Consider the following 20,007-nt stretch of genomic DNA (forward strand, 5'->3'; position numbering starts at 1 on the left):
TTTTCTTAATGTGAAATATACTTTTTCAAGTCAGGAACAAGATGCATTAAGAGCAAGATGAGGAGCTGGAAGTTGTCAAGCTATATATGTAGGATGATTCTCTAAAAGACTTGATCATTCTAGATTGTGTAAATTATGATTCACACATTGAAAAGAAATTCTTGATGAACGGAAGGTACTTGGATTAGGATACTTAGATTCCAGAATGAAAAGAGTAGGTGAAACATGTAGGAAATAATATCTGTTAAAGCAAGTGACATTCTAAAACAAGTGAAAAATGTAGTTACTGGTGTTAAAGGGTGGACTAAATTAATAACATTTAATAACCTAACATTAGGTTCTTAATGCATTCATTATATTTATAAGGCAGTAAATCTGCATAACTATTTTCAAGTGTAAAACAAAAGCAGAGTTGTCATCAAGGTTCTGTTTTAAAAAGAATGTAGTTAGTCCTCGATTAATAAAATTCATCTGGATTGGCAGAAAACTTTGTTACTGTTAAATAACAAAATTACTGAAATCTACCTGATAAATAGGTTTGTCAGTATTTTATTAACTTAGTTTTCCAAAATCTAGCATTACTCACAGATTTAAAAATATTTATTGTTAAATAAATAGACCCCCCAAAAAAATCTCAATTAATCATTTACTTTGAAATTAAACTTATTTGTTAAAAAAAAATTTATTAATAGCAGTTACACAGATTTTTTTTTTAAACGTTTTGACAGGGGAAAAAATTCCCTCTTTATAAATTAAAAAGAAAAGAGAGAGAGTCACTTTGTAACCTTTCTGCTTTCATTACATCCCTGCTATCTAGTAATTGCTGCCTGCAAATCTTGATTGCTGAAAGGTCACTAACTCCTCGTGGGGACTCAATTTCAACCATTTTTTTTAACTGCTTCAGATAAATCTGTATCAGGAACTTCTTTACAGACTGAAATGTCTTCACTGCTATCAAAAAAACCTGATACCCAGCACTTTCATTCAATAAATTGGTTGACATCTAGATTTCCCTCAACATCTGCAGAGATCACACACACACACACACACACAAAGAAAGAAAAAAAAAAAAAAAAAAAAAAAAAAAAACTTTTAATGCAGTTTTTAATTATGGATTGTCTTAGAATATTGATCCAGGTACAGGAAAAAAAATCTGATTATTTTAAGCATGTGCTTATTCTGCTTTTTTTTTTTTTTTTCATTGTTTTCTGTAAGAATGTTTTAAAGCTTTGATAATTCCCTGGCTTTCTTTAAGCTATTGACTATCAGGAAATAGATTTAAATTTAGAAAAAACAACAATGGGCTACAAAGTTATCAATAAAAATCTATACTTTTAACAATCAATAATAATCTATACTCTCTTATCAATAAAAATCTATACTCTTTTTATTTTGCATTAAATTAAATGTTGAATTTGAGTTTCTTATTCCAAAAGCATTTATATCTACAAACATAGTCACACATTGTAAATAACATAAAAGGAAATCAATTTGAAGGTTTGAAAATTCTTTCCTGCTAAAAAGAGGTATGTGTAGCACTTGATTTTTGCAGGGGTGAATGAATCAATATGCAGATTTGAAAATTCTTTTCTACTGAAAAGATGTATGTGCAGGGCTTGATTTTTGCAGGGGTAGACAGGCACTTGCATACATAAAATAGTTACATATTTTAAGTAAACAAATTTTATTTAAATGAGGCCAAATTAAGTCTCTTCTTGGCGAGATGTCATTTTAAGTGGCTTGCTGTTAGGGGTTGCAAATTTAAGCTGTGTTCAAACAGGCTGAAAAAATTAACATCCCATGGATGAACTATGGAAAGTAATTAATGAAAAATTCTCCTTAATTATTTTTCTAGTTGCTATCTGAAAATTTATTTGGTAGGAGTTCTGGAAGTAATATTTATTTGAATATGAAACACATTTGCTCACAGTGGGGTACCCTTGCTTTGGTCATTCATTATTAAGATATTTTCAGTAAAATCAGTATTGATTTTTTTGTGTAAATTTATAATTGGGGATGATACTTAGTTCGCATTATGCACGGGAGATAAAGTATTGTTTAAAATAGATACTGAAAAAGATAAGTGAATGCTATAAAAGATAGGATTTTCTACAGTTGTGAAGCTTATGATAAATTTTTTAGAGATATGTCTAGGGAATAGTTTTCTTAAATCATGTAGAGAAATAAAAAATAATAATCAGAGAACTTTGCATTAATTTTTAATAAAATCTTAATTTGTGCTGGGAAAACTACATTTGTTTGAGGGAAAAAAAAAAGTTCTGTTTCATCATAGCAGGTATCAGCTTTGTGTAATGATGATCTTGATTGCAAAGCATGCAATTTAAGCAAAGAATACAATAATAACTTATGAGCTTCTACTTACAGCTAATTTATTATGTTTTAATGATAAGTTATTTTATTTATTTATTTTCATTTTAGGTTTATGATATAATGCAAGAAGAACAATATTTTCCTGCATTTAAAAAGAGTCAAAATTACATAAAGCTTTTGGCTGAATTAGATTTGCTAAAGGAGGGAAATACTAAGGCTGAAGAAGATAGTAAGTAAAATGTGTTTAAATCATTTATTATGTCACTTAAAAATGGTACTTACATATTAGCACAACCACCTTAGTGCAATTTCACGATTTTTTATGGATGGAAAAAAATGGTGACTTATAATTGTCGAAATATATTTGTTACATATTTTATGTTTTAATAAAGTATTTGCTATGAAAAACAATTTATAAACCTATGTACTAATAAGTTTTTCTTACTTTTGTTCTGATGGAAATTTTGAGGCAATTATTTTTAGAATAGATTCAAAATACTAAAGCAATTGTTTCCTTTAGTATTTTTGGAACATAATTGATGAAGTTAACTATTAAAAAATACTCAATTAAAAAAAGAACTTCAGTCTTGTATATCTGGCTACCGAGACATATCCAAGCATCTAGTGAAACAACAGTTGTCGCAAAAACTGATCACCGACTACATGGTAACTGTAAAAGTCAACTCTTAATAACTCAGTTTTTTATAGCTTCTTGTGAAGTTTTATGCATTTTATTTTATTTTATTTTATTTTTTTTTTTTTGTGCGGGGTCTATCCACCACACAAAAACAGGTTTGAGTGTAGTAAAGCTGCTTTCTTTCTGAGGCTTAAATTTTCATCAGATTACTGCTCTAACTTAATTGTAGCTACAAATAGTTACCTAAACTTAATTTTCTATGCTGGGTAATTTTAATTCATTTAACGCATCAAGCACCATTCATATCGCAATACACGCAAACATAGGTTAGTCTAACACACCACTTGTATTAGTTTGGATATTCTGTCATACATTCAGATTTGACTACATGCATTCTAAAGGAAACAAATTCTGTATATAATTGAATGAAGTAATGGTTTTAGTGGTATGTATGTAAATGGAGAACATTTATGTTATGTTAATCAATAATAATAATGTTACTTACACATTATCACAACCACCATAGTAGAAGTCGCCTAATTTTCAGAAGATGCCAAACTCTAGCAACCATATGCATAACAGTTCTTTAGGTAACCACATCTACTGTAAGCTGCAGCCCGAAAATTTACCGAATCACCCTTTTCTTCTGTAAAAAATCATCAAGCTGCACCTAGGTGGTTGCACGAATGCATAAGTGCAATAATAATAATAATAGTGGTAAAAAAACAACTTTTTTAATATGATGGTGCTGTGTTAATGTTCATTTATTAGTTTACAAATTTTATGATATAATGGATGATTTAGTTTCTATATTGAAAGTTGTAAATGCATAGTAAAAAATGAAAATGAAAAGTGTAATCAATTTGACACTTAGAGGAGGAGTTCATTTTGCACCAAGTTTTTTAAGACATCTTCTATTAAGAAATAACATGTGATGGCTATTTTTTAATTGCAAATATATTACTCTTAGGATATCGGAATATTTAATGATTGAAAGAACTTCAGTTTATTTTGATATGTTCTATTTAAATAATTTTGATGCATTAATAATGTATCTGTTTCTTAATTTATAATATATGTTATTTATTTATTTTTAATCTAGGCTTGTATTGCAGTTCTAAGTCTGGGAATAAAGGTGTAAGTATATAATGTTCCAAAATATGTATATGTCTTAAATTTTATAGTTGTGTGCATGTAGGAAATATAAATGGGGGTATAATTTTGCTTCTGCTGTTGAGTTTGGGAATGATATTTATATTTTTATGTGCTGGCAATTGCTTTTTTAGAAATCATTAAGTATTGAAATTCTGTGTCAGATTATTAATAATTTGTTTCAACATATGCTGAGTTATGATAGCATACTTTATCTTCTTGATGGGTAAAATGAAATTTACTCATAATTATAGTTGTATTTGATGTTAAAGTAAGCACATATCTGTTGTCATTCATGGCTGCTTGTGGGGAAATTTAGGATTTAATTGCTAGTTGCATGGAATCACTCTTCCAATATTATTTATTATAGGCAATAATTATTTTTGTAATGTTTTTGATTCTTTAAAGTAAATAACTAAGGAATTTTATTATTTAATGAAGAAAATTTTTAATTTGAAAAATGGTTAAATTTCCATTAACTTTTGATGGCATCACTAATCATCGAAATGAAGCTGAAGAGCAGTTATTACAGAGAGCTAGTAAAAATGAATCTGTTACAAATAAACGTATAAGTGAATCTGAAGGTGGTGATGAAAAATATTGCTCTTTCACATGTAAAACTGAGGCTTTTCTGCTAAATGAATGAAAATCAAGTTGAAAAAAAAAGTGCATCCTATTTTGGTAATAAAATGAATTTACTCCAAGGAAAAATGTTTTAATGGTCAAAACGTGGAAGATATAATTTCTTCAATAATGAGTTTAAAAAAACTGTGTTCTTCACCAGTGATTATTGATAAACTAATGCTAATCCTGATAATTTAGTCTTCCTCTAAAAAAACAGTCTGACTAATAAGTCAGATTATAACATTATATTTAAAAAAAGTACTTCATGAAAAAAATCAGTACATATATATGGTCAATTAGATATCTTTTGGTAATATCTTACGTATTGTTCAAGATCTTCAAAATTTTAAAAATGAATGCATTTTCACTGTTTATATCTCAAAATACAGTAGGAAAAATGTTACCAAAGAAAATAGTAAATTCAGTGTAAGAGGAACACATTTTTGAAGGGAGGAAAAAAAAAAAAAAAAAAAAAAAAAAAACAGCAGCAATGATCTTTTACAAAAAAGTAAAATTTTTAAGCATTTTAACAGTAATAGTTACAATGAAAGTATCTTCCATAGAATTATTTGATTCATCTTTTCTGAGTAATAGATATAAAAAATTGCAGTGAGATGCAAGAGATTTCAGTTTTGCTAAATTCAGTTTTATATTGTGATAAAAGCTGTTGAGAGGAGCTGTTGTAGCTGTTGAGACCATTTTACAGACATCCAAGAAATTTGCCAATTATAAGATCTGTAAAAAAAAATTATAAAGTGGTATGTTTATGACAATATGTAAACAGCTATTAGCATTTCGTGTTATATGTATTTTTTGCATGCAGTTGCAAATTAGCCATTTTTTTATCAAATAAGCTTAAAATTAGTCATAATGTGGGATATTAATACTTGATAATATTAATATTAATACTTGATAAGCTAATACTTGATAAGTGCAGTGCATTACCTTGGAAAAAATACTAATGTTAAAGGTCTTCCAGATTATTTCAGCCCACCAGCGGCCAAGCGGTAATGTCGCTGAACACTGGTAGTTCGGTCTGAGGTTCGAATCCCGCTAACGGGCTGGCTGCATGGGTGTTTTCGTGGTTCCCATGTGTAAAGTGTATATGAGCCAGTTTCCCTTAGAAAGTCCTCCAAGAAGGCATCCCTTCCCTTAGGCAGATAGTCCTCGAGGCTTTGCCATAATTAAAAAATAACCTAACCATATTATTTCATCAAAGATTTATCATTCAGCATTCAAAATTTAAATAGGGGTACAATTTTCATATGTAGAATCACTATACATTTATGGAGTTCCTAACGTTTCATACAAACTTCTCGAAGAAAATAACTGAAATATTATAAAAAAAAATTAGTAGGAAATCTCCTTGGCATTCTTGCAATACTTCATTGTTTTGTTTTGACAATGGAAAATTTCTTGTTTCTCATAAATGTAAATCTAACGAAGTTATTGCTGTCTTATCCAGAATCTATAAAAAAGTGCTATGAAATCTTGAAACAAATAAAGCAGATAAGTTGAATTCAGCACAATTGACTTTTGGTGTAGTAGAATCCTCTTCCTTTCGTAGAATTCATGCATTTGGTCAAATGGTGGTGAGCTACAGTAGAAGGACATGCAGAAGCCTTTTATATTTATTTTTTAGAATAGTAAATATGATCTTGATAAATATTTATGTTTTATATTGCGGTAATTAATGTATTAAAACAAAAAATAAAGTTTAAAAAAATGTAAGTTATAAAAGTGGAGTTGCCATATTTGATCATATGTGTAGTTTAATGAAACTCAAAAAGATATGCAGATGGCCTTTATGTTTTTTTTTTCATTATAAACATTATCATTTTAATTAACTTTGTTATATATCACTACAATGTTTTGAAATGAAAGGAAATAAGGCTACTAAATTGATTGAAATTTGTGGGGGGGGGAGGGCATTCTGTTGAGAAGTTTTGAATAGAAATGAAGATTTTGCTTTTCAAGGAAAAGAAGCACTAAATAAAAGAAATGAAAAATTTTTCATTTTGTCTGTCAGAGCTAGAAATAATGACAAGATATTTTTATAGATGCTGTTCAAAAGAAATTTGTTGGCAACATCAAAATGTAGTTTATTTATAATGTGAAAATAAAAACTAAAAATATAAGCAGTCAAACTTTTTAATAAAAAAGTAAAAATATAAAATAAGTTTCACATTGTAACTTATATATCAGTAAAAAAAAATCTTATTCATGTAGTCTGTTAGAGGAATGTTTAGTGAGTATGTTGCCATTTCAAAAGGTTTAGTAATCTAAGGGGAATTAATTTTCTGATTTACTGGAGTGCATTAAATTTTAAAATTTTATCCTTAGTGGCTGTGCTCTATTAGGTTTTCTGTTTTGTTGCAATCCAGTTAAGATATTGCTTTGTTTATAATTTTTAACTAAACAAGTTACATTAAATTTGAAACTTGTGTCACAGGCTTGAGATCTAAATACATAGATTTATAGCCATACAGGGTGATTCAAAACTAGAGGCATAAATTTCTATGAGGGTTAGGGTACACCTAGAAGAGTCAGAATCCCATAGCAGTGCAGAGTCAAAAATGTAATCCTAAGGAGATAGGGAGATTTTAAGGGCCGTAAGTAATTAGGGTAATTTAAGTAAATGTTCTGAAAAATGTGTCCTTAGAAAAAAACATTGCAATCTACAGCTCTGTGAAACATATCTGTAATTGAATGTCAACATGTATGTTTATTTTATCTCACTTTAAATATGAATATGTGTGTGTTTCAGAGTTCTGATGATGTTTCATTATCAGACAGCATAAGTCTTAGTTCATTAGATCAGGAAGATTATGGGATTGATTATCCAGTTTCTGATGCTTCTCAAAGTGTGGCACCTACCATAGTTGAATCAGAAGAAATAAATACTGAGGAATGTGAAATAACTGCTCAGATCTCCAATACAGGTATTTTTATCAAATAATGAGTAATATAGCTGTCAATATTCAATAATTATTTGTCTTTGATTTGAAATTTATTTACTTTCCCTGTGTGTTGAATTTAATTTTTAATCTGCCTTTGAGCTATCCCATCATGTCATTGTATCTATATATAATCTAAATAAAAAGATTTATAATAAAGATTTTATAGAAACGCAAAGAAAATATCCCTTTATGGTATCTTGTTGAAAATGTAATAATATAGGAAAACCCAATATCGTGCATTTATTTGTTTTTTAAATGTAGTTTTATAGTAGAAATTTTAAGTGATAGAAAAAGGTTTGAAGTTACATTCCTATTTTCTTGGGAATTTTACAGTAACGACGTATTTTTGTTTAATGTAAAGGATAAAAAGCTGTAATGGGTATGTCTCCTCCCTTTTTTAATTTGCCTTTTATAAAAGAATCTAGCTTCTAATGAATATGCAGGAATTCAGAGTAGTTGGTTGTGCAGTTCATTGGTCATATGTTTTGGATTTGATTATACAGGGTGTTTCAGCAAATCGGTTACAAACTTTCAGGAGAAATAGAGTACACGTAGATGATGAAGAAACATATAGCAATGCATGGTCGAAAATGCTTTCCCGGTGCAGTACTAACGACACAAAACACAAAAAAGGAAGGACAAGAACAGGGTGAGAATATATGTTTTCTTATGTAAAGAGCAGCAGAAACCTTCCTTTTGTTGTTTTTTGTGTTGTCATTACAACGTCACAAAAGCCTTTTCGACCATGCATTGCTAGGTGTACTCTATCCCTCCTGAAAGTTTGTAACCGAACATAAAGTTTGATTGATTGGTTAATTAATCATGATGAATTATGCTAGAGCTATCTACTTAAAGGGGAGATATCATAATTTAATTTTTTTAATGAATTATACAAGAGCTATCTACCTAAAGGAGAACATACTATCATTGAATTTTTGTTAAAGAAAACATATATTTGCATATTCACGGTGAAAATCGTAAAACTCTAGCAGCCTGTTCTTTTAGTTTCTGTTCAGCCTTTTCAGACTAAATTTGGGGAAACTTACTTGCGTTTAGGTGATTTTGTTAATAATAAGTTGGCTTAAGAATACATGTAGATTCACTAAAAGAATTAGTTTTATGTAGCATAGAAGAAAATAATGTAAATTCCTTGTAGCTGTCTATTCTGTGTTTAATGTTCCTTATACAGTTATTTGTTTTTGATAATTTTATCTCTGGTGCTTCTTTACTGAAAATGTGATTTTGTAAGAAAAGAATGAAGAAAAGTACTAGTGAGTGCTATTAGACCGGATGAAAGTTTCTGCATTTTTTGTTCTTCATCAAGTGAAGTTTAATGCATGTTTAAAATCAGGTTTCGAAAAGAATAATTTTGTAATTTACTTAATACTCTTTTGTAGAACCTTTAAATAGTTTAAGTTAAATGCATATTTAATTACCATTTTTAACTCCATTTGGAACATGTTACCAAATACACTAATTGTTTATTGATATTAATTTTTCTTTTCATATACATAACAGGCATTACAAGTGAATCTGGTTCTACTTTTGCTGTGTATGCTATCTCAGTATGCCGGAAAGATCCAAATGGTTCTGAAGACAGATGGAGTGTTTTGCGTAGATACAGTGATTTTCGTGATTTTCATTTTACAGTTATTCAGAAGGTATGTTCTTACCAATGCCCTTTGAGACAGAATGTAAATTTCAAATTGTATAACCTTAAGTTTGAAATTTCTAATCATCTGCTTTCTGATTAGTATATTTAGATGCACATTTTATATTTACAGTTTGCATAATGTAAATATTATTCATTCAGCCCTCTTTTTTTTTTCCAAGGTCTTATGTTTTATGTGCATTTCTTTCAGAAGTTCGATTCTAATTCACCTACTTCAATGTTACTGTGTGTTTTTTGCTGATCTGTTTTGTATGCACCTGAAATATCAGTATTTACACTATAAATTGTAAAGGAGGATTCAAAGTAGTACATATAATTCATAGATTCCACCTAACCATGAAACTGCCATACCTGAAACAAGGTACGCGACAAGGCTTGAACTATCTCATGCCGACACTGTATTTATATATAATCTAAATAAAAAGATTTATAGTAGAGATTTTTTAGAAACACAATGGAGTGTAGATGCCTGCAGTGTAAATGTACTCACTTGAGATGTAAAAATCATATTAATGTTGAGCCATTTATCTTGCTCATTTGGGGGGGGGGATACAAAGGAGTATAAAAGCAACATGAATGTTAGTGTGTTTTTGCAGGTAGAATTCTTGTGGAAGTTTCAGATTTGTGGTATGTATTTTGGAACATGTTTAGCTGAGACTGAAAAGCCTACGTACAGTGCTGTTTTCAAGCTTATCATTACTGAGTGTTTCTCAGGGTAGTAGAATGATAGGCAGTAGTACTGTTTGACAGATGTCAACATGTCTTTCTATATATGTCAAGATTTTTTGCTCAAAATGTGACATAATGCTGAATGTTTAATAGACGCTTCAACTCTGTCTCCAGTACAACAAGAACTGGACTGTCCTTAATGATATTACTCCAAGCAATTCTAAAAAGAATAAGCTAATGCCTTCTAAAGCCAAATTCTGTTGTTGCAAGTTTGGTGCATGTGACATGGCTCTTCTGTGAACTTTTTTTAGCAGAGTACATATGCAAATATTGTGACCTTTTTCTTTTACTTTAAAAAATATTTCTTGGAATAGTACATATATATTTGTGTACTAAGTCTTTTAGTTTCACTTATATTTTTCTTTTAGTTTCCTCACTTAAATAACCTACAATTTCCTGGGAAGAAAACATTCAATAATCTGAGTCCACAGTTTTTGGAAAAACGCACAAATCAGCTTGCAGGATATCTGCAATGCCTCATGACTCCTGAAATATTACATTCTAATACTGGACTTAGAACACTTATACTGCAGTTTCTGGAACCTAAAGTGTATGAGAAAGGAAAGAAGCCTTTGGCCAAGAAAGTAAGTACTATGATTAAAGTGTCTTAATTTTTTCATCTGAAAGATAGAAAAAATTCTTAAGAATTTTTAGTTTAAAATGATCTTTTACAAAATTTGAATTTAAACCAAACATTTTTACCATGTTTGTTTATTCAAGAATTTTTTGAAATATATTAGACTAATAGAGTATATAACTTTAAAGTAATGAGTGAAACTATTCGTATTTCATAGTGTTTACAATATTTATAAATGTTAAATTTATTAGTTAAGCTGAGTGTTAGCATTAATAGATTAAACTATCAATTGTAGTCAGTATTGTTTGTAGAATATTTTGAGAGACTAAACTTAGGTGATGGCTTGAAATAGTCATTGAAAATTAGTTGATGCTTCTGGGCATTTTAACAGATTTTGTAGAAACCTGTGCATATAACCATTATAGTAAAAGCAAAAAATAAAAGAGTAGAAAGTCAGGTTAATCTAGAGAAAATATGTGACACCTTTTTGCTTGCAATAGATATTAACTAAAAAGAAATGAGACACGAGAGAGAATGAGATGATTGACATGATTTTTCATTAAAAGCATTTATTTCTGGCTATATTTAAGAAAGAGAGTGAAATGAAAATCGTAAATTGCATATAAATATTGAAACTTCATCCAAAGTTGGCAGCAAAGATATTCGATTCAAAGAGGAGTCATGAGGTTCTTATGGGATGTAAGAATCCATTGCTTTGCATTGCATTGCAGTAGTAGCAATTTTAAGATGAAAGCCTACTTGTAAATATATAAAAGAGAAAAAATGTTAGCCTAGTAATATAAGTTAGAACCTCCTCTAAATAATATAATGGGTGTTCAAAGAATTTAAATCAAGAGTTTAGTTATTTCCGCATAATTATTAAGCTTAGGATTAAAAACGTAAACTTTATTAACCATGGTTTGTAGATGTTACAAACTTCGAGATCTTGTGATCAAAGTTTGCAACAACAGATTCCTTTCCCATATGTGGGCTATAATGTGATTATAGCAATATTCTAACACAAACCCACAAAAAAGCGGGGTCCAAACAGACTTTCATATTTCCTTAACACAGTTTTACTGAGCAAAGAACAAGAAATGTCTCGAAAATAATCTGCAATTCATTAAGAGTTACATACCTCTATTGCAAGATTTTGTTGTTCACTGCAGTCTTCAGGTCTGGTAGCAGATGAGCATAACATGAGAATTCTGTAGCTCGTGAACAGATACAACAAATTTTTAAATGAAGGTGGTGATTATGTAGAGGATTGAAGGAAGGTTCAGGTATGTAACAGAATTTTTTTTTCAATAAATATTGCATATTTCATTTTGTATAACTACACAGTCTTTATTTTCTAGGTGACCATTATGTGTGCATGATTATACTATTAATCAACTTAAATTCAGAATGCTCGATATGCTAGAAAGCATGTAGATCTGCTGAAGAATATAGACCTTTCATTTCTGTTAGATTTAATTTAGAAAATCCTGACATATGAATATTTTTTAGATTAAAATAATGATCTGGAAAGAGAGTTTAGGGAAAGCGCATTTCATTTCTAAATTTATATTTTATTAAAATGAAACAATGTAAATTTAAACACCAATAGAAACAGTCTGATTTTTGACATATTTGTGTTTTTTTAGTTTTACTGAGAAGGTGTGTTTTCCTCCTCCATCATGTTCTGCAAATAATAGGGGTATCAGAAAAGATTATTGTACCCTGACGTGCATGATGCACTAAAAAAAGATATTTTTGGTCCGCGGTTAAAAGTATGTGTCCACTACTGCTTTAAATGAAACATAGGTTATAGGATCATAACTACTAGTTGGAAACCAAGCAAGAAAAGATACTGCTTTTCCTTATAAAAATTGAAAAAATTCTGCATTCAACCATCTGCAGAAAAATTTATTGTGTTTCTCCTTTGGGATGAAATGGGAGGTAATTGTGGCGTTTTACGTGCTCAACCAGAAATTTTGCATATAATGTGTATTAGACTGAAGAATCGTCTCCTTCTGAATAAAAAGAAAGCTTTTCACTTTTTTTCATTAAAATAAATGTTAAAATGAGCATAGATTAATTTAAATATTTATTTCTGTTTGAAATGATACTCCTATTCATGTCTTAAATATATGGAAATGCATTTTTTTTTCTTTTATGTTCTTTGCTTATAGGTTGATGCTATAGTGAACCCTTTTTGTTCATCTATGCGGTCTGTAGGTCATATAGTTAAAGCTGTGCCTGATTCATTTATGGATGGACTTAAAGATGGTCTAGTAAAAGTTCTGGGAACTCGTAGTACATCCCCTATTGATCAGGCATCGTCTGAAAGCTGTAAAGTTGCTGCTGGTATTGATGTTGAGGTATTTCAATATTTTTATAAATTTTAAATCTGTTTGAGATTTGTTTCACTTTGTGATTTTGAATATTATACACTATATTATTGTACATTATATTTTAATATTATATATGCACTGAGAAAAATAGAAATTTCCTCACCAAAAACAGATTGTGCATTTGTCCTGAAATTTGTAGATATGAGTACTTAGGTAATAAATAAGGCATTATAAAACCTTCAGAGCAAAATAAATAAATTTATTACAAGGGAAAAGAGTATATTCCTGTATTAATATCGAGTGCAACTACATTAGTGATGCATTTTAATACCTGTTATGAAATTGTAAAATAAAATTATCATTATATTATCTGTGTATTGTTCAATATGCTTGCTAATGTAATTGGAAGAAATGTACTTTTGTCTGAGGAGATTTCGGTTAAATGTAGAGATAATGTTTGATTATATCCAAGGTATTTTCAGTTTGCAGCAGATTTGGAGATCTGGCAAATTATGTTAACATGGCGATACATTATAGATACTCTTGTTATATACATGGCAATTGTGAATGTGCATTATCATGCTGAAATGTGGTATTTCTTTTACTAGCTATAAATAGAATGTTAGAAGATTTAAAATCCCATCAACATGTGGAGCAGCTGTTAAAGTTCTATATATATGTATCATAAGAAACTACCCAGTGTAATTGATCACTCTGACCAATATACCCCATGTTCAGTGTGTTTGTTTTTTGATTCATGTGTGGCTAGATTGCCCAGTTCAGGGAATCGGTGCTATTTTTTAATGCAAATAAAGAGTGTAATAAAGTAAAATTATTGAAACAAATGTTGATTTTTAGTTTTTTCTTTTAGAATGATAGGCTATTAGCTTAAACTAAAATACTGCAAGCAATTGGGGAAAAAGAATGATAATAAATTGTAATGAGAATTCTTTCTAATAACTAGGAGTAAGTGTTATAAGAACCTAGAATCCATTCACATGGCATTGGTCAAGTTAAATATAATAAGCTAAATTCATAATCATCAAAATATGTAGAACTTAAGAAATGGCAAAACTGAAGCAATTAATTTTTTTAAGGAAACAAAACTATATACTATTAAGAATGAAAGGCTGTAACCTAAAATGGGAAATATTTTCAAAGACAAAAGGCCTAAAATTAGGAAAAAGAGTGAATTAAATAATAAATTGAACGGAAAAGGAAAATTAAAACTAAAATCCTGTGATAAAAATGTTCCTTGGTAACATTGTGCATATTCTATATGATTAGAAAAATAGAAAAATAATGTTTAAGTGTTGAATCAAATATAGTAGTAGGATGGTAGTTTGATAAAATGGAAAATAAAAATTCGAAATTTGAGTTTAATTGTAATGAAGTTGCCTGCAAAAGTGAAAATAATGGAGGGTGTAAACACAGTGATAAAATTAGTAGACAATTACTGAAATTAAATATTTTAATTTCGTTAAAATAAAAAATTAAACCAAATTAAGCTTTTTAATTAAATTTTTTAATGAATTTTCAATAAAGATATATAATTTATGTAAAAAAATGAGTTAGGTTTGAATTGAAAGTTAAAATACATTTTATAATTTAAAATCTTAGTTTTGGAATTTTTCATTAATTTTTATTTTTTATATTTATACACACTCTTTTGAAAAAAAATCGAAGCACCATGAAGGAAGTGGTTGTTTTTGATGACATTGAATATGTGTATAGCTCATACACAGATAATAAAATGATTAAAAAGTCATGGTCATAGCACCTGTTCACGGCTCACCATAACCCATTGAGTGTTCAAATTAGTAGTTGGTCAAACCGACCCTGGCGTAATGCATGCTTGAATTCGTTGAGGTGGGAGTGGTAGAGGCTCCTAATGTCATCCTACGACACATTCTGCCAGGCGTTCATCCGGTCTCGCTCCAGATCTGCGATATTTTGTGGTGCCCGAATCTGGCTACCTATCATGTTCCAGACATGCTCGATTGGTGAAAGGTCTGGTGACCTTGCTGGCCAAGGAAGAATATCAACCCCACAGAGACATTTTTGTAAAACAAAGGCTGATTGGGACCGCTGGCCTTATCCTCTCCAGGCAAGAACATCTGCTTCAGGAGTGAAGCGGGATTCATCGCTGATCACTATACTCAATGCCAGTCTGATGGCAGCCATGATGATCAGCTGCGACACCACTCCAGATGATTCCGCCAATGTTGTGGTTTAAAGGCTAACATCTTAAATGCCTCTGTGAGTGTAACCCTGCCTCAGACAAGCGCCGTGAGATGGTGCATGGTACCACAGGAGGTATAGAGGTGTCTGTAGTGTCAATAGTGGTGGAATAGTCGACAATGATACTGTTGAGGTGGTTTGGGCCTGGTGTACAATCATCCTATCTTTCCTCTCATTAGTGCTCCTTGGCCTTCCAGAGCCTTCATTTCATTGGCAATTTCCGTAGCAACCATTGCTGCCAACATCTTTGCACAACAGTGTCTGTATGCTGCAGGTGATGGCCTATTGCTCGGTATGACTACCCAGCTTCACGCAACCCTACAACGCGACCCGACTCAAAGTCGTTTTATTGTCTCTAAGGTTTTCGATATTGTCATAATGGCATCTTTATTTGTTTCTTTACAGAATTACAATGGCAGCAAAAAAAAAAAAAAAAAAAAAAAAAAGGCCTTTGTTACTGGTTTTATACTTTGCGAATTGCGCACTTGAAATGTGTGCTATGATTGCAATTCCTGTTCATTTGCCTTGAAACTTTGATCATTTGCATGTTCAATCAAGATGTTTTGCATACCAAATTATGTCTCAATCGCAAAAGTCCTTCTTGGCGTTTTTTTTTTTTTTTTTTTTTCCAAAAGAGTATATGTAAGATATAAAATATGGAACTTAAAATTATAATTTAAATTAAAAACAGCCCTTTGTTTGTTCCTTTTAATTTTTATATCTCCCCTAATTGTTTATAATAATTTTCTGGACTGTCTTTCAAAACTAATCCATATCATGCCATCTTACCTAAGCATAGCATTGTGGATATTTTTTCATCAGTTAAGTTAGCAAACTTTTTGACTGTTTCTCAAGTGCACTTATTTTCCTTTCCTTTTTTCCTTTGCTCGTGCTCAGCTGTCTTGCCTCTGCTATCTATTGTCCATTCTCTGAAATTTGAAATTTAAGCTGTAACAAATTGGGGAAAAGGGTGATGTGTGGAGAATATGTATTGCAAAAATTATTCCTCCAGAAATAAGTTGTGTGATGTATCTTTGGCCACTCCTGCTAGTTACTTCCCTGTATTATGCATAATTTAAGCTATAAGTAGTTCATTTGTTCCCAAATCATCCCATTCATTACATTAAAAACTGATGATTTTTCTTTCTTCGTTAAATTAAAAAAATTTTGCACTGTTTTATGCAGATATCTGAATAATACTTTATGATAATAGAAATTTGAATTTTAATAATTTGACTTGATAAAATAAGTAAAGAATTTTAAGATTTTTAAATTCTTTTTAGAGAAGGTTATTCTCTATTATTATAGGGGCATATAAAATTTTAATCCCTAAACTTGCAAGACCTAACTTAAATATACAGGTTATTAGTCTGAATTTGAATTTGAGTTTCTGTATATACATGTTTTTGTTTCAATAATGTGATAGTGAAGAATTCTATGACCATAAATCAGAATTAATAACTTATATATTTATACCATGTTAAAAGCCAGTTACTTTGTATAAAAAAATGGAGCTTTTTATATGCTAGAATTAAATTAGATGATGAGGGGAACAAAGTTAATGTGCACTGTTTACTTCAATAATTGTAGATTTTCAAGAAAAAGTTATTTCAAAACTGCAGACAGATTTGGAATTTAAAAACATGTATGTGTATTTGTAACATCCGAATAAATTTGAATACCATTATATGATGGATATGAAAAACAGAGCTTCAAATTGTTAAATAATTGGCAATACTTTGTTTTACTCCAAAATAATAAATAATAATAATGAATTAAGATCAGTTATCCCAGTAAGTTTAACATTAAGTATTTTGCAGGAATGACATGATGCACCAATTTCAAGCCAACTTAGTGTAGGAAAAACAGTTCTGACAGCAAGAAAAGCTGTTTATTTTCCACAGCTACAAAATTTTTTAACGGAATGGGTCAAGTCCTGTAACTTTTGCCAGTTATATAATGATATTAATTGGGAAAAAAATATAAAAAAGTATTTACGCACAATCATTGTTAGGGTAGAAATAATTCCCTTCAGAAGGATATCCTCAAAAGTGATTGGAGATTCATTTTAAAATAAATTTTAACTTAATGTGGAGCTCCACTTAAAATAATATCAGCCAACGGAAAACAATTTATTACTCAAATTATGCAGGTATTGGCATACTGTATTTTAAGATAGTTCTTTATCAACTACATTTGAATAATGCAGAATGGGTGACTAGAAACATGGTTAAAATTATTTGCAACTAATGTATAATGTAAAAAATTATTGCAAATGTTAGGATGACTGTGTCAATGAAATCTCATTTGCCTTGAGAACAGCTAAACATAATACTACCTGGAAGACAACAGCTGAATTATTTCTTGGCAGAAAGTAAATTACGTCCCTAGATAAAATTTTTTTTTTTTTTTTTTTTTTTTTTTTTTTTTTTTGAGGGAGGTTCAAAAAATGTCTTTGGAATTAAAGATGACTGACATTCAAAAATTAGTGGACAAGGCAGTGAAAAATTCAGATATACCCAGGGCAAAACAAAAGTTTTATTATGACAAGAATAGACAGGAAATTGATTTTAAGGTGAGGAATAAAGTTTTGAAAATTAAATATTCTCTGTCGTGTGTGTCAGAAGGGAAGGAATAACTGTTTTGAAGGTGTGGCCAAAGCATTAGCAGTGAATCTTCTGCAGACAACACATCGGCTCCTGCAGCATCTTATATTTTGCTTGGATTAAATGATCCAGTATCATTCTCTTAATTTGTTTGCCAATATTTGCACGCAGCATGACAGTTCGTTTCATGATATTTTCTTATGAGACATTCAGTCAGATAGTGCTTGGACGGAAGCAAGAGGGGCTAAAGAAAGCAAAGTCCATCATCATATTCAGTGATCTTAGCTTTGACTCTGAGACCTCCATCATTTTCTCTAACTACCAAAAGACTGTGGACAAAATCTTCATCTCAAAAAAATACCTTTTTTGCTCTAAATTCCATAGTAGTGGTTTGGTGTTAGTTTTTTCCTGCACTGTTAGGATATCAGAAGCATAACAGGGCTTTTGTAAGAGTTTGTTATCCATGGCATGTTAAGCATGGAATCATGGCATCCATGGCATGTTAAGTTTGTTATCCAAAGCATGGAATCCAGCAGAATACTCTTAACTATTTTAGAAAAAACTCTTTTTTCTAAAATAGTTTAGAAAAAACCTTTGTTCCCCTCAGGATCTTCTATTTTTACACTCAGATTCACAACCCTTTCTTTTTTAATTTCTCCATAATGGAATCTTTGTCTGGAGTAAATTCAAAGGTTGGTCAATCTTGCAGAGGGGTTTTAAAAAATTTTGTACCCACCCACGAGCCACAATGCCAAATGTTGCAAAGGACAGCTAGATGCCACATCTGCAGGATTAGATTTTCCTGGGATGTGCCTCTTACATTCATTTTTCTAGTTTATCTTGTTAACCGAATCTTGTTTACTATGTTATTTACAAATACCCCCGATTTTCCTTCTGGCCAAAAGATTTCATTTAGTGCTGTTTGAATTGAAAAATAACTTATTCACATAGGCCCAAGACCAATTTCAGAGCTGGTTCAGCCACACATCTTTTGGCAGAATATAGGGAAGGCAAAGGTTTTAGAATTTCGAGAAGCACCGAGCAACAAAATTAAAATATGTAAAATCTTTAGAATTTAAGGAGACTTTTGCTAGCTGAGTTTAAAACCAGCAGAAACTACACCGAGACACAAATTATCTAGCTTTGGTCCTGGGTAAGCTTTAAGTATATGTGGGAATTTATTTATTCGGGAATCAGGTAAGACTTAAGTGTGTGCAAGAAATAGGCATAAATATAATAAATAGTTAATATATAATTCAGGCTTAACTTCTACAGTGTGTGATAAAAGCCAGACAAATTTTAGCAGAGCAACGTGTCTTATTCGCAAGTCTCGTGTACATCGCTGATAGAGTATAGTGGATGCTTGACAAGCTTTTAGGCCGCTAAATTGGAGGTTTTCAAATATCACAAACAAGAAGCAAAATTTCATAAATAATGGAATTTTTGAAGAAATATTCAGAGGTTCATAATAAATGAAAATGATATAACAGATGTTTTTCATTGTGATGAAAATGTCCAAATAATCAGTCAATTAATAGACGGTGAAATCTGTAGTAGGTTCTGAATACAAACTATATCACTACTGAAAGTGAGGAAGGTGAAAGAGAAGTTGTTGAGGATGAAAAAATTTCAAGGTTTTGAATATCACAAACAAAAAGCAAAATTTCATAAATAATGGAATTTTTGAAGAAATATTCAGAGGTTCATAATAAATGAAAATGATATAACAGATGTTTTTCATTGTGATGAAAATGTCCAAATAATCAGTCAATTAATAGACAGTGAAATCTGTAGTAGGTTTTGAATCCAAACTATATCACTACTGAAAGCGAGGAAAGTGACAGAGAAGTTATTGAGGATGAAAAAATTTCAGTTGGCAGATTAGTGGGAATTCTTGATACAGCAGTCACAGGACCTTAAGAATCAAACTTTTAAACTGAACAAGAAATTATGTTTATCTATAAAGTATAGGACAAAAAATGAAGTGACTTAAACAACTTTCATTGAAAGAAATTTTTAATAAAAGCAAATGAACATTGAAAGCAAACAAATAAATATATATATTTTTTTTTAAATTTTGATTCCTTTAAGGTCATAAATAATTTCTAAATGTCATCTTACGAGATGTAATCTGATGATCTA

The 20,007-nt window shown here is 30.3% G+C and overlaps 1 protein-coding gene across 3 annotated transcripts in view; it reads left to right on the plus strand.

Annotated features, from left to right (window-relative positions):
* Positions 1 to 20,007, plus strand: part of LOC118189030 (sorting nexin-13-like) — a 134,311-nt gene that overhangs the window by 93,752 nt on the left and 20,552 nt on the right. For all 3 annotated transcript variants that reach the window (XM_085816986.1, XM_085816985.1, XM_085816987.1), the window contains exons 16-21: positions 2,440 to 2,560; positions 4,071 to 4,105; positions 7,512 to 7,686; positions 9,223 to 9,365; positions 10,474 to 10,689; positions 12,857 to 13,045. In XM_085816986.1, the coding sequence (XP_085673112.1) occupies positions 2,440 to 2,560; positions 4,071 to 4,105; positions 7,512 to 7,686; positions 9,223 to 9,365; positions 10,474 to 10,689; positions 12,857 to 13,045 (879 nt within the window). The remainder of the gene's footprint in view (positions 1 to 2,439; positions 2,561 to 4,070; positions 4,106 to 7,511; positions 7,687 to 9,222; positions 9,366 to 10,473; positions 10,690 to 12,856; positions 13,046 to 20,007) is intronic.

The sequence above is a fragment of the Stegodyphus dumicola genome, chromosome 5, assembly GCF_044657685.1.
Source record: "Stegodyphus dumicola isolate Sdum_Otavi_A_Nest chromosome 5, ASM4465768v1".
Classification (NCBI taxonomy): Eukaryota; Metazoa; Arthropoda; class Arachnida; order Araneae; family Eresidae; genus Stegodyphus; species Stegodyphus dumicola.